Here is a 15,182-nt window from a genome sequence, read left to right on the forward strand (position 1 = left end):
CTAAGAATGACAGAATTTACAGAAATTGTTAAATATTAGGCTGATAATAAAATCTGCATCTGGTCAATTTATGTTCCAAATAAAGCCTAGGTACTTGTCTACAACCTGCTATGCAGAAGTTTATCTAAAAGCTGTGTTGTAACACAGGGCAGTCCAAATGATATCAGCATCTGGGGAGGTTCTGGACAGCTCTGACACTCCATTAAACTTGCTTTGATGATAAGAAAATGGAGAAAACAATTCAGATGTAATTTATTGTTGTGATTTATGTAACTGGCTTTCTCTGCAGACACAAATTAGCCATGAAATTCCAATTGAACATACATAATTATCCTCTTTTCATTGAATTACTCAGGAATTTCAAAGGTGTTTGATGAATTTGCATGATTAATTCAAGATTACAGCTTTTTGTTTCACCAAATTTACATAAAAATTCAACATTTAAATTTAAAAATATAAATCTTAAACATTTTTATGGGTCTTAACACTTTTAAATGTGAATAAATGCAACAAAGAAACTAATATCAGGCCATCCTCCATGATTCTTGGAGGTGGGTGGGTGTACAAAAACTGCTGAAAAAATATATAGGAAGTGACAAAAGAAGAACAGGGCACATTATTAGCTGAATTATGGTTATTCTGATATTTTGATTGTGTAAATATGTCAAATTTCTTCATCACTTTAATTTGTAATTTATTAATATTTCAGTACATTATTGTGCTTAACAAATCATGCTAAAATAAACATCCTGACTGAGACTTAATTTAAAAGAGAGGGTCAACACCTACATAAAAGTGGTAAAATGACAAAAAACATTCTCCGGCAAACTGAAAAATCTTGAATGTCAGCTGCGAAAGCATGGAAAAAGTCTAGAGAACCATAACAGGCATACCATGGTGCTAAGTGACATTCTGTACTATATGTGTGATGCATGGTTGGGACTCAGAATAAGTATTCACTCTCATGCCCTGACAGTATTTATGCATTTTTGGTCATAAGCTTCTTATTTTTGACAAATTCTTCATAAATTTTGTTTGTACATTACTTTTATTAGACAAATTTAACTCATTTCATTATTTCTATTCCTCCACTCCAGTAATAAATGAATCACTTAAGGTGAATAAAATGAAAGTAAACCCAGTCTCTGTAAAATTTAACACTTTTTAAAAACATGTTTTACTTCTTCACATTTTATCGCAGTTGTCGCTTTTGTTGAAAACTCATTCGCAAACCCAGAATTAGTCTTTTCTTGAAAAGATCAGCCTAAAGTGCTTTCACGGCAAAGTCTGAATACACTATAATTGACTGCGGTCAGGTGGTGCACAGAGTTTAAAGTCATCTAAAATAAAAAACCAACATTTTCTAACTTCTTTCTACATGTCAGATGCATAATCTTACTTTGAAAGTCATAATTTGGAGTTTTGAGGGTGAAACATAACATATTATTAGTATTTTACATAGAAATCTGTATAAATTAATGTCAACCCTGCTTCTAAATTTAAAAATGTGTGCTTTCACACAGAAAGTTCATAAAATGACATATTTTGTTGAAATATGCCTTCATAAAATTAAAACCGCCTTTAATATGGGGGTAGATGATTTTACACGATCACCTTCAAGGTATCACACCGGTAATTGTTTTCACTATGTAATTCTATATAGAATAAAAAATCATTAAAAATCAGGTATTCGAATTCATGAAAAAATATTTAGCAGGAAGTGTTAAACGTTACCAGTCACATCAGCTGACACCAAAAAATAGGGTACCTACACGGCATTTTCTGATTTTTTCCATCCGCAAACAGGAATACCCTCAAAACCACGTGTATTCAATGTGTTTATAAACATCCTGTGTGCGCCCCAGGAAGTGGCCTCCTATGCCCCGAAAGAAATAGTTCCTGTCAAAAACCTTTAATATTTTACAAAGTACATAAAATATCCTAAGCACAGATACCAAAAATGTAAAAATAGAATAAGGGAAAATACAAAATTTCTCACAATAAAAAAAATATTTCTTTATTATGTATGGAACTACAATTGACTAAGTTCATTTTGATTGGTCAATTACCGGTGTGATACCTTGAAGGACCTATGAAGTTGTCAGATTTTTTTCATTTTTGCACCTGAGATTTCTTAAATAACTGTCACTAACATCCTGAAGTCTGGGGATCTAATTCCCATTATTGCTGGAGATATGATGCATTTATCTCCCTTACTCCACAGCAGTCAAGAATACACACTGAGCACTCTGACAGAAGATTTTTGTGCATATTTTGAAGCAGAATTTCATCCTTAATAGACTAAGCCTGGCAACCAATTTTGTATCCGTGGAGAGTATATGCACTGTTCTTCACAACAAACAAAAAATAATTCACAAGTCTGAGACCATTATGCAATTATTACATAACAAAATTGCATTTTACCCTCCTAAGAATGACAGAATTTACAGAAATTGTTAAATATTAGGCTGATAATAAAATCTGCATCTGGTCAATTTATGTTCCAAATAAAGCCTAGGTACTTGTCTACAACCTGCTATGCAGAAGTTTATCTAAAAGCTGTGTTGTAACACAGGGCAGTCCAAATGATATCAGCATCTGGGGAGGTTCTGGACAGCTCTGACACTCCATTAAACTTGCTTTGATGATAAGAAAATGGAGAAAACAATTCAGATGTAATTTATTGTTGTGATTTATGTAACTGGCTTTCTCTGCAGACACAAATTAGCCATGAAATTCCAATTGAACATACATAATTATCCTCTTTTCATTGAATTACTCAGGAATTTCAAAGGTGTTTGATGAATTTGCATGATTAATTCAAGATTACAGCTTTTTGTTTCACCAAATTTACATAAAAATTCAACATTTAAATTTAAAAATATAAATCTTAAACATTTTTATGGGTCTTAACACTTTTAAATGTGAATAAATGCAACAAAGAAACTAATATCAGGCCATCCTCCATGATTCTTGGAGGTGGGTGGGTGTACAAAAACTGCTGAAAAAATATATAGGAAGTGACAAAAGAAGAACAGGGCACATTATTAGCTGAATTATGGTTATTCTGATATTTTGATTGTGTAAATATGTCAAATTTCTTCATCACTTTAATTTGTAATTTATTAATATTTCAGTACATTATTGTGCTTAACAAATCATGCTAAAATAAACATCCTGACTGAGACTTAATTTAAAAGAGAGGGTCAACACCTACATAAAAGTGGTAAAATGACAAAAAACATTCTCCGGCAAACTGAAAAATCTTGAATGTCAGCTGCGAAAGCATGGAAAAAGTCTAGAGAACCATAACAGGCATACCATGGTGCTAAGTGACATTCTGTACTATATGTGTGATGCATGGTTGGGACTCAGAATAAGTATTCACTCTCATGCCCTGACAGTATTTATGCATTTTTGGTCATAAGCTTCTTATTTTTGACAAATTCTTCATAAATTTTGTTTGTACATTACTTTTATTAGACAAATTTAACTCATTTCATTATTTCTATTCCTCCACTCCAGTAATAAATGAATCACTTAAGGTGAATAAAATGAAAGTAAACCCAGTCTCTGTAAAATTTAACACTTTTTAAAAACATGTTTTACTTCTTCACATTTTATCGCAGTTGTCGCTTTTGTTGAAAACTCATTCGCAAACCCAGAATTAGTCTTTTCTTGAAAAGATCAGCCTAAAGTGCTTTCACGGCAAAGTCTGAATACACTATAATTGACTGCGGTCAGGTGGTGCACAGAGTTTAAAGTCATCTAAAATAAAAAACCAACATTTTCTAACTTCTTTCTACATGTCAGATGCATAATCTTACTTTGAAAGTCATAATTTGGAGTTTTGAGGGTGAAACATAACATATTATTAGTATTTTACATAGAAATCTGTATAAATTAATGTCAACCCTGCTTCTAAATTTAAAAATGTGTGCTTTCACACAGAAAGTTCATAAAATGACATATTTTGTTGAAATATGCCTTCATAAAATTAAAACCGCCTTTAATATGGGGGTAGATGATTTTACACGATCACCTTCAAGGTATCACACCGGTAATTGTTTTCACTATGTAATTCTATATAGAATAAAAAATCATTAAAAATCAGGTATTCGAATTCATGAAAAAATATTTAGCAGGAAGTGTTAAACGTTACCAGTCACATCAGCTGACACCAAAAAATAGGGTACCTACACGGCATTTTCTGATTTTTTCCATCCGCAAACAGGAATACCCTCAAAACCACGTGTATTCAATGTGTTTATAAACATCCTGTGTGCGCCCCAGGAAGTGGCCTCCTATGCCCCGAAAGAAATAGTTCCTGTCAAAAACCTTTAATATTTTACAAAGTACATAAAATATCCTAAGCACAGATACCAAAAATGTAAAAATAGAATAAGGGAAAATACAAAATTTCTCACAATAAAAAAAATATTTCTTTATTATGTATGGAACTACAATTGACTAAGTTCATTTTGATTGGTCAATTACCGGTGTGATACCTTGAAGGACCTATGAAGTTGTCAGATTTTTTTCATTTTTGCACCTGAGATTTCTTAAATAACTGTCACTAACATCCTGAAGTCTGGGGATCTAATTCCCATTATTGCTGGAGATATGATGCATTTATCTCCCTTACTCCACAGCAGTCAAGAATACACACTGAGCACTCTGACAGAAGATTTTTGTGCATATTTTGAAGCAGAATTTCATCCTTAATAGACTAAGCCTGGCAACCAATTTTGTATCCGTGGAGAGTATATGCACTGTTCTTCACAACAAACAAAAAATAATTCACAAGTCTGAGACCATTATGCAATTATTACATAACAAAATTGCATTTTACCCTCCTAAGAATGACAGAATTTACAGAAATTGTTAAATATTAGGCTGATAATAAAATCTGCATCTGGTCAATTTATGTTCCAAATAAAGCCTAGGTACTTGTCTACAACCTGCTATGCAGAAGTTTATCTAAAAGCTGTGTTGTAACACAGGGCAGTCCAAATGATATCAGCATCTGGGGAGGTTCTGGACAGCTCTGACACTCCATTAAACTTGCTTTGATGATAAGAAAATGGAGAAAACAATTCAGATGTAATTTATTGTTGTGATTTATGTAACTGGCTTTCTCTGCAGACACAAATTAGCCATGAAATTCCAATTGAACATACATAATTATCCTCTTTTCATTGAATTACTCAGGAATTTCAAAGGTGTTTGATGAATTTGCATGATTAATTCAAGATTACAGCTTTTTGTTTCACCAAATTTACATAAAAATTCAACATTTAAATTTAAAAATATAAATCTTAAACATTTTTATGGGTCTTAACACTTTTAAATGTGAATAAATGCAACAAAGAAACTAATATCAGGCCATCCTCCATGATTCTTGGAGGTGGGTGGGTGTACAAAAACTGCTGAAAAAATATATAGGAAGTGACAAAAGAAGAACAGGGCACATTATTAGCTGAATTATGGTTATTCTGATATTTTGATTGTGTAAATATGTCAAATTTCTTCATCACTTTAATTTGTAATTTATTAATATTTCAGTACATTATTGTGCTTAACAAATCATGCTAAAATAAACATCCTGACTGAGACTTAATTTAAAAGAGAGGGTCAACACCTACATAAAAGTGGTAAAATGACAAAAAACATTCTCCGGCAAACTGAAAAATCTTGAATGTCAGCTGCGAAAGCATGGAAAAAGTCTAGAGAACCATAACAGGCATACCATGGTGCTAAGTGACATTCTGTACTATATGTGTGATGCATGGTTGGGACTCAGAATAAGTATTCACTCTCATGCCCTGACAGTATTTATGCATTTTTGGTCATAAGCTTCTTATTTTTGACAAATTCTTCATAAATTTTGTTTGTACATTACTTTTATTAGACAAATTTAACTCATTTCATTATTTCTATTCCTCCACTCCAGTAATAAATGAATCACTTAAGGTGAATAAAATGAAAGTAAACCCAGTCTCTGTAAAATTTAACACTTTTTAAAAACATGTTTTACTTCTTCACATTTTATCGCAGTTGTCGCTTTTGTTGAAAACTCATTCGCAAACCCAGAATTAGTCTTTTCTTGAAAAGATCAGCCTAAAGTGCTTTCACGGCAAAGTCTGAATACACTATAATTGACTGCGGTCAGGTGGTGCACAGAGTTTAAAGTCATCTAAAATAAAAAACCAACATTTTCTAACTTCTTTCTACATGTCAGATGCATAATCTTACTTTGAAAGTCATAATTTGGAGTTTTGAGGGTGAAACATAACATATTATTAGTATTTTACATAGAAATCTGTATAAATTAATGTCAACCCTGCTTCTAAATTTAAAAATGTGTGCTTTCACACAGAAAGTTCATAAAATGACATATTTTGTTGAAATATGCCTTCATAAAATTAAAACCGCCTTTAATATGGGGGTAGATGATTTTACACGATCACCTTCAAGGTATCACACCGGTAATTGTTTTCACTATGTAATTCTATATAGAATAAAAAATCATTAAAAATCAGGTATTCGAATTCATGAAAAAATATTTAGCAGGAAGTGTTAAACGTTACCAGTCACATCAGCTGACACCAAAAAATAGGGTACCTACACGGCATTTTCTGATTTTTTCCATCCGCAAACAGGAATACCCTCAAAACCACGTGTATTCAATGTGTTTATAAACATCCTGTGTGCGCCCCAGGAAGTGGCCTCCTATGCCCCGAAAGAAATAGTTCCTGTCAAAAACCTTTAATATTTTACAAAGTACATAAAATATCCTAAGCACAGATACCAAAAATGTAAAAATAGAATAAGGGAAAATACAAAATTTCTCACAATAAAAAAAATATTTCTTTATTATGTATGGAACTACAATTGACTAAGTTCATTTTGATTGGTCAATTACCGGTGTGATACCTTGAAGGACCTATGAAGTTGTCAGATTTTTTTCATTTTTGCACCTGAGATTTCTTAAATAACTGTCACTAACATCCTGAAGTCTGGGGATCTAATTCCCATTATTGCTGGAGATATGATGCATTTATCTCCCTTACTCCACAGCAGTCAAGAATACACACTGAGCACTCTGACAGAAGATTTTTGTGCATATTTTGAAGCAGAATTTCATCCTTAATAGACTAAGCCTGGCAACCAATTTTGTATCCGTGGAGAGTATATGCACTGTTCTTCACAACAAACAAAAAATAATTCACAAGTCTGAGACCATTATGCAATTATTACATAACAAAATTGCATTTTACCCTCCTAAGAATGACAGAATTTACAGAAATTGTTAAATATTAGGCTGATAATAAAATCTGCATCTGGTCAATTTATGTTCCAAATAAAGCCTAGGTACTTGTCTACAACCTGCTATGCAGAAGTTTATCTAAAAGCTGTGTTGTAACACAGGGCAGTCCAAATGATATCAGCATCTGGGGAGGTTCTGGACAGCTCTGACACTCCATTAAACTTGCTTTGATGATAAGAAAATGGAGAAAACAATTCAGATGTAATTTATTGTTGTGATTTATGTAACTGGCTTTCTCTGCAGACACAAATTAGCCATGAAATTCCAATTGAACATACATAATTATCCTCTTTTCATTGAATTACTCAGGAATTTCAAAGGTGTTTGATGAATTTGCATGATTAATTCAAGATTACAGCTTTTTGTTTCACCAAATTTACATAAAAATTCAACATTTAAATTTAAAAATATAAATCTTAAACATTTTTATGGGTCTTAACACTTTTAAATGTGAATAAATGCAACAAAGAAACTAATATCAGGCCATCCTCCATGATTCTTGGAGGTGGGTGGGTGTACAAAAACTGCTGAAAAAATATATAGGAAGTGACAAAAGAAGAACAGGGCACATTATTAGCTGAATTATGGTTATTCTGATATTTTGATTGTGTAAATATGTCAAATTTCTTCATCACTTTAATTTGTAATTTATTAATATTTCAGTACATTATTGTGCTTAACAAATCATGCTAAAATAAACATCCTGACTGAGACTTAATTTAAAAGAGAGGGTCAACACCTACATAAAAGTGGTAAAATGACAAAAAACATTCTCCGGCAAACTGAAAAATCTTGAATGTCAGCTGCGAAAGCATGGAAAAAGTCTAGAGAACCATAACAGGCATACCATGGTGCTAAGTGACATTCTGTACTATATGTGTGATGCATGGTTGGGACTCAGAATAAGTATTCACTCTCATGCCCTGACAGTATTTATGCATTTTTGGTCATAAGCTTCTTATTTTTGACAAATTCTTCATAAATTTTGTTTGTACATTACTTTTATTAGACAAATTTAACTCATTTCATTATTTCTATTCCTCCACTCCAGTAATAAATGAATCACTTAAGGTGAATAAAATGAAAGTAAACCCAGTCTCTGTAAAATTTAACACTTTTTAAAAACATGTTTTACTTCTTCACATTTTATCGCAGTTGTCGCTTTTGTTGAAAACTCATTCGCAAACCCAGAATTAGTCTTTTCTTGAAAAGATCAGCCTAAAGTGCTTTCACGGCAAAGTCTGAATACACTATAATTGACTGCGGTCAGGTGGTGCACAGAGTTTAAAGTCATCTAAAATAAAAAACCAACATTTTCTAACTTCTTTCTACATGTCAGATGCATAATCTTACTTTGAAAGTCATAATTTGGAGTTTTGAGGGTGAAACATAACATATTATTAGTATTTTACATAGAAATCTGTATAAATTAATGTCAACCCTGCTTCTAAATTTAAAAATGTGTGCTTTCACACAGAAAGTTCATAAAATGACATATTTTGTTGAAATATGCCTTCATAAAATTAAAACCGCCTTTAATATGGGGGTAGATGATTTTACACGATCACCTTCAAGGTATCACACCGGTAATTGTTTTCACTATGTAATTCTATATAGAATAAAAAATCATTAAAAATCAGGTATTCGAATTCATGAAAAAATATTTAGCAGGAAGTGTTAAACGTTACCAGTCACATCAGCTGACACCAAAAAATAGGGTACCTACACGGCATTTTCTGATTTTTTCCATCCGCAAACAGGAATACCCTCAAAACCACGTGTATTCAATGTGTTTATAAACATCCTGTGTGCGCCCCAGGAAGTGGCCTCCTATGCCCCGAAAGAAATAGTTCCTGTCAAAAACCTTTAATATTTTACAAAGTACATAAAATATCCTAAGCACAGATACCAAAAATGTAAAAATAGAATAAGGGAAAATACAAAATTTCTCACAATAAAAAAAATATTTCTTTATTATGTATGGAACTACAATTGACTAAGTTCATTTTGATTGGTCAATTACCGGTGTGATACCTTGAAGGACCTATGAAGTTGTCAGATTTTTTTCATTTTTGCACCTGAGATTTCTTAAATAACTGTCACTAACATCCTGAAGTCTGGGGATCTAATTCCCATTATTGCTGGAGATATGATGCATTTATCTCCCTTACTCCACAGCAGTCAAGAATACACACTGAGCACTCTGACAGAAGATTTTTGTGCATATTTTGAAGCAGAATTTCATCCTTAATAGACTAAGCCTGGCAACCAATTTTGTATCCGTGGAGAGTATATGCACTGTTCTTCACAACAAACAAAAAATAATTCACAAGTCTGAGACCATTATGCAATTATTACATAACAAAATTGCATTTTACCCTCCTAAGAATGACAGAATTTACAGAAATTGTTAAATATTAGGCTGATAATAAAATCTGCATCTGGTCAATTTATGTTCCAAATAAAGCCTAGGTACTTGTCTACAACCTGCTATGCAGAAGTTTATCTAAAAGCTGTGTTGTAACACAGGGCAGTCCAAATGATATCAGCATCTGGGGAGGTTCTGGACAGCTCTGACACTCCATTAAACTTGCTTTGATGATAAGAAAATGGAGAAAACAATTCAGATGTAATTTATTGTTGTGATTTATGTAACTGGCTTTCTCTGCAGACACAAATTAGCCATGAAATTCCAATTGAACATACATAATTATCCTCTTTTCATTGAATTACTCAGGAATTTCAAAGGTGTTTGATGAATTTGCATGATTAATTCAAGATTACAGCTTTTTGTTTCACCAAATTTACATAAAAATTCAACATTTAAATTTAAAAATATAAATCTTAAACATTTTTATGGGTCTTAACACTTTTAAATGTGAATAAATGCAACAAAGAAACTAATATCAGGCCATCCTCCATGATTCTTGGAGGTGGGTGGGTGTACAAAAACTGCTGAAAAAATATATAGGAAGTGACAAAAGAAGAACAGGGCACATTATTAGCTGAATTATGGTTATTCTGATATTTTGATTGTGTAAATATGTCAAATTTCTTCATCACTTTAATTTGTAATTTATTAATATTTCAGTACATTATTGTGCTTAACAAATCATGCTAAAATAAACATCCTGACTGAGACTTAATTTAAAAGAGAGGGTCAACACCTACATAAAAGTGGTAAAATGACAAAAAACATTCTCCGGCAAACTGAAAAATCTTGAATGTCAGCTGCGAAAGCATGGAAAAAGTCTAGAGAACCATAACAGGCATACCATGGTGCTAAGTGACATTCTGTACTATATGTGTGATGCATGGTTGGGACTCAGAATAAGTATTCACTCTCATGCCCTGACAGTATTTATGCATTTTTGGTCATAAGCTTCTTATTTTTGACAAATTCTTCATAAATTTTGTTTGTACATTACTTTTATTAGACAAATTTAACTCATTTCATTATTTCTATTCCTCCACTCCAGTAATAAATGAATCACTTAAGGTGAATAAAATGAAAGTAAACCCAGTCTCTGTAAAATTTAACACTTTTTAAAAACATGTTTTACTTCTTCACATTTTATCGCAGTTGTCGCTTTTGTTGAAAACTCATTCGCAAACCCAGAATTAGTCTTTTCTTGAAAAGATCAGCCTAAAGTGCTTTCACGGCAAAGTCTGAATACACTATAATTGACTGCGGTCAGGTGGTGCACAGAGTTTAAAGTCATCTAAAATAAAAAACCAACATTTTCTAACTTCTTTCTACATGTCAGATGCATAATCTTACTTTGAAAGTCATAATTTGGAGTTTTGAGGGTGAAACATAACATATTATTAGTATTTTACATAGAAATCTGTATAAATTAATGTCAACCCTGCTTCTAAATTTAAAAATGTGTGCTTTCACACAGAAAGTTCATAAAATGACATATTTTGTTGAAATATGCCTTCATAAAATTAAAACCGCCTTTAATATGGGGGTAGATGATTTTACACGATCACCTTCAAGGTATCACACCGGTAATTGTTTTCACTATGTAATTCTATATAGAATAAAAAATCATTAAAAATCAGGTATTCGAATTCATGAAAAAATATTTAGCAGGAAGTGTTAAACGTTACCAGTCACATCAGCTGACACCAAAAAATAGGGTACCTACACGGCATTTTCTGATTTTTTCCATCCGCAAACAGGAATACCCTCAAAACCACGTGTATTCAATGTGTTTATAAACATCCTGTGTGCGCCCCAGGAAGTGGCCTCCTATGCCCCGAAAGAAATAGTTCCTGTCAAAAACCTTTAATATTTTACAAAGTACATAAAATATCCTAAGCACAGATACCAAAAATGTAAAAATAGAATAAGGGAAAATACAAAATTTCTCACAATAAAAAAAATATTTCTTTATTATGTATGGAACTACAATTGACTAAGTTCATTTTGATTGGTCAATTACCGGTGTGATACCTTGAAATTCATCTTTAAGCAGTGATACTTTTCTTATGAATGCATGTTTGTCCTTTCTTTGAATGTTCAAACACAAAACTAACTATAATACTAGTCACTTTATTGGATGCATCCACATAACTTCATGTTTATGTGAAATATCTGGTTCCTTATAGGTATAAAAAACGGATGCAATTACAATGTTAAATTTAAGGGGGTCGACTGGGGTTTTCATTGTGCAATACTTCGCGCAGCATAGTAAAATAAAGCGTATTTACTCCTTTAAAGCAACTATTTTTACATAATTTATAAAAATTAACAAATTCAGGAAATCTCAGGTTAAAAAATCTAATTACCTTTTTAAATTACTGATTTTTTGAATGATTTTTCAAATGATGGGTAGATAGACGTCGTAATAGTGTGTTTTTGACGTTATGAATAACCAAGATTCTTTAAGCGAGATCATTAATTATGCCATAAAATAAAAAGTATAAAATGCATGCTTTTGAAATTTTAAACACAGGAAATTGAGAATCTAACAATCATTTTTAGTACTTTTTATGTAAATCTGTGGTATCTGTCATGTTTTGTTCTATATAAACAGGAAAATATCATGAATTTTGACATTTTTAGATGCCCCCTCTGGAAACTAGACGGTAGAATTTTGTGTTTCTTGCACAAAATGTACAATATAGTATTACCCATCAAATAATATAATTTCAGCAAAAAGTCTATTGTAGCATTTGTATAATTTGCTCCGAAGTGCGAAAAAATGGAATTTTCCTATATACTCCTATAGTAAATGTACCTGTATTTTGAGATGGTCCCTAAAAAATAACCAAACGGTAGATTTTCACTAAACTTGGAAAGTATACTGAAGTCAATGTAAGGTGCATATGGTATAAAATTAAAGAGTTTCTCTATAGTAGTTTTCACACAACAAAACCCCAGTCGGCTCCCTTAAGGGAAAGCCTCATTACATATTCTAGATTTAAATGCACCTTTTTAATGACAAGAAATGCAAGGTAAAACAGGAAATGTTTGACGTTTACTTTCAGATGCTGCAAGAAGATAAGAACGTAGGATGGAATGGTAATAATTCACACATTCCCCTGAATCTAGAAAACTGGAATACACATATGTCATGGATCTATCTTCCGTCATTGGTTCTGGTGACCCTGTGCTCTGTGATGGGTCTTATCGCGAACTCGGCAGTCATACTCGTTTTTATAGCACGACTTCGTCACTCCCGCGATGACCGATACTTCATACCTTACCTATCAATCGTTGACTTTATCGGCCTCGTCCTTAATATGGTTGCAATATGGACACAATATTACAGTAGTATAATGGATGGGGATGGTTTGGCTCTGTTGTGTAAATTGTTTTGGTACCTCTGCTCTGTTATTGGATGTTTGTCTGCATTTATGTTGATTGGTATTGCCGTTCAGAGGTATTTGAAAATCTGCAGACCTTGCGGAAAGCAAATGACATTAAAATATAGGCGACTATTATTAATTGCTGCTCTCCTCATATCGACAACCATTACAATACCAATTCTACCAATTTACGATGTTGTTCCAATATATAGTTCTAGATTCAATGCTACTGGTTACGTTTGCAAACAAGATCAAACCCATTGGCACAACAGTGAGTCCATCATCTACAACATATTACTTTTCTCTCTCGTCTTTGTTAATATTTCATGCTTAGTGATTCTGTACAGCCTAATTGGAAGAACAATTTTTCAGCAAACGAACCTGAAAAAGAAACGACGAACAAGTGCCAAAAGAAGAATCGGACTGCTCAAACAAGAAACTAACATCGACTTAGAATTCCCGACCATGACAAACCAAGGAGAGGAAACATCAGAACGATTCCAAACTGATGACCAGCTTGAACATTGCGACTCCAAATATTCACACATTATTCAAACGGACAAAACGGCGAGCACAAAGTCTTTAGGGCGGTATTACCGGAAGCTGAATAGAAGAACGGACCAGTTTACGTGCATGTTCATGACAATAACTGTTGTTGCTATGGTGAGTTACATTCCTAAAGCTACTTTGCTGATTGTTGAGTCCTTGGATGCCACTTTCTGGGATGGTCTCTCCGATAATTTTCGGCGATTTGTTGAGGTGATCTACAGACTCCATGTTCTCCACCACACCAGTAACGCTTTTATCTACTGTTCTTTCGACGCACGGTTTCGGTCTGAGATCAAGAATACCCTAAATCTGATACATTTAATGAGAAACTGATGTTATGAACGCGAAAAAAAATGAAGAGAGAATGAGTATCTTAAGACTCATAACGGGAATAAAAGTATATCTTTGAGAGACTAATGGGCTGAGACCAAAAGAATACATAAAAAAGGCTTTGAATTCAATAAAACAATAAATTTGTGAACAGGGAAAAGTCAGACCCCTGAAAACACCAGTGGTTGGATCAGGTAAAATGGAGGATTAAACAGCCTTCTCAATCGGGCACACCCGCTGTGAACCCTTTGTCTTGATCGTGTGTTAGACCAAACCCACATCCTTGATGACTCTGCCTATTACAGCGTTCTGTAATAGCTTTTAGTACTCAGGATGTAACAAAAATGGCGAAAAGCAATTGCTGCAGACCATGAATAGGGTGAACTTACACCCTACTTTAAATCCTGTCGGGACCACTTATTTTTTTGTTTCGTACATATCTTAGCCAAATGTGGAATCTTAATCAATAGATGATTTAGTTCATCTGCTTTATGAAAACTGTATCTATTAGTGATTATAAATGTATGATACTCAACAACAAGTGTATATAATAACGAGACTGGTGGAACCATAGACTTAGAGTTTTGCTGATTGTCTGCAATTCGACCTTTCAGTTCAAAAATCACTTAAAGACCCTGATGATTTGTTCATATGTGTCATTAATAAAACATCCATTATTAATAAAAAGCACAAACAAGAATTTTATTTGTTTGATTTTCATCCTAGAAATAGTAAACTGAAGTGAAACAAGGTACAACTACAAAACACGGCATTTATATACTAGGTTGCTGCGTTTGTTGCTTAGTGCAATTTAGACTATTAGTAAGTTTTGACATTGTAGATGTTAAGTGTCATGAGACATAGCTTCTAGAACAGAGAATGAAAATATTTTATGTAAGCAGAACGAAGAAAACGATTTATTTAGACAGCCTTAATAAGACGGGGGAACCATCAGAAAATGAAGCCAGTGCGAGTTTTGATATCCTATCATTGATAAGACTATCATGAAATCATAGGGGTTTTTTTTTAAACCGCAGCGTTTTATGGAAGAAAGCACTGCTCAAACAACCTGTTTGTTCCTTAAACTTCAATTTGCCAACAAAGGAATTGACGCAGTTAATATAAGTAATCTTCTGAATCGCAAAAAGGTCCA

General features: G+C 32.9%; 1 protein-coding gene across 1 annotated transcript; it reads left to right on the forward strand.

Annotated features, from left to right (window-relative positions):
* The first annotated feature begins 12,808 nt into the window (after window positions 1-12,808).
* Window positions 12,809-14,478, forward strand: LOC133178045 (neuropeptide Y receptor type 6-like). The gene has a single exon (XM_061312812.1). It carries the CDS (start codon window positions 12,809-12,811, stop codon window positions 14,030-14,032), a length of 1,224 nt encoding a protein of 407 aa, XP_061168796.1. The 3' UTR covers window positions 14,033-14,478.
* Window positions 14,479-15,182: the final 704 nt, after the last annotated feature.

The sequence above is a fragment of the Saccostrea echinata genome, unplaced genomic scaffold, assembly GCF_033153115.1.
Source record: "Saccostrea echinata isolate AGI-Se365-2 ecotype Australia unplaced genomic scaffold, CSIRO_AGI_Sech_v1 ptg000414l, whole genome shotgun sequence".
NCBI lineage: Eukaryota > Metazoa > Mollusca > Bivalvia > Ostreida > Ostreidae > Saccostrea > Saccostrea echinata.

What these genes read in the sequence shown, in the direction of transcription:
- LOC133178045 (XM_061312812.1), top strand. Translation starts at nt 12,809, where the DNA reads ATGTTTGACGTTTACTTTCAGATGCTGCAAGAAGATAAGAACGTAGGA.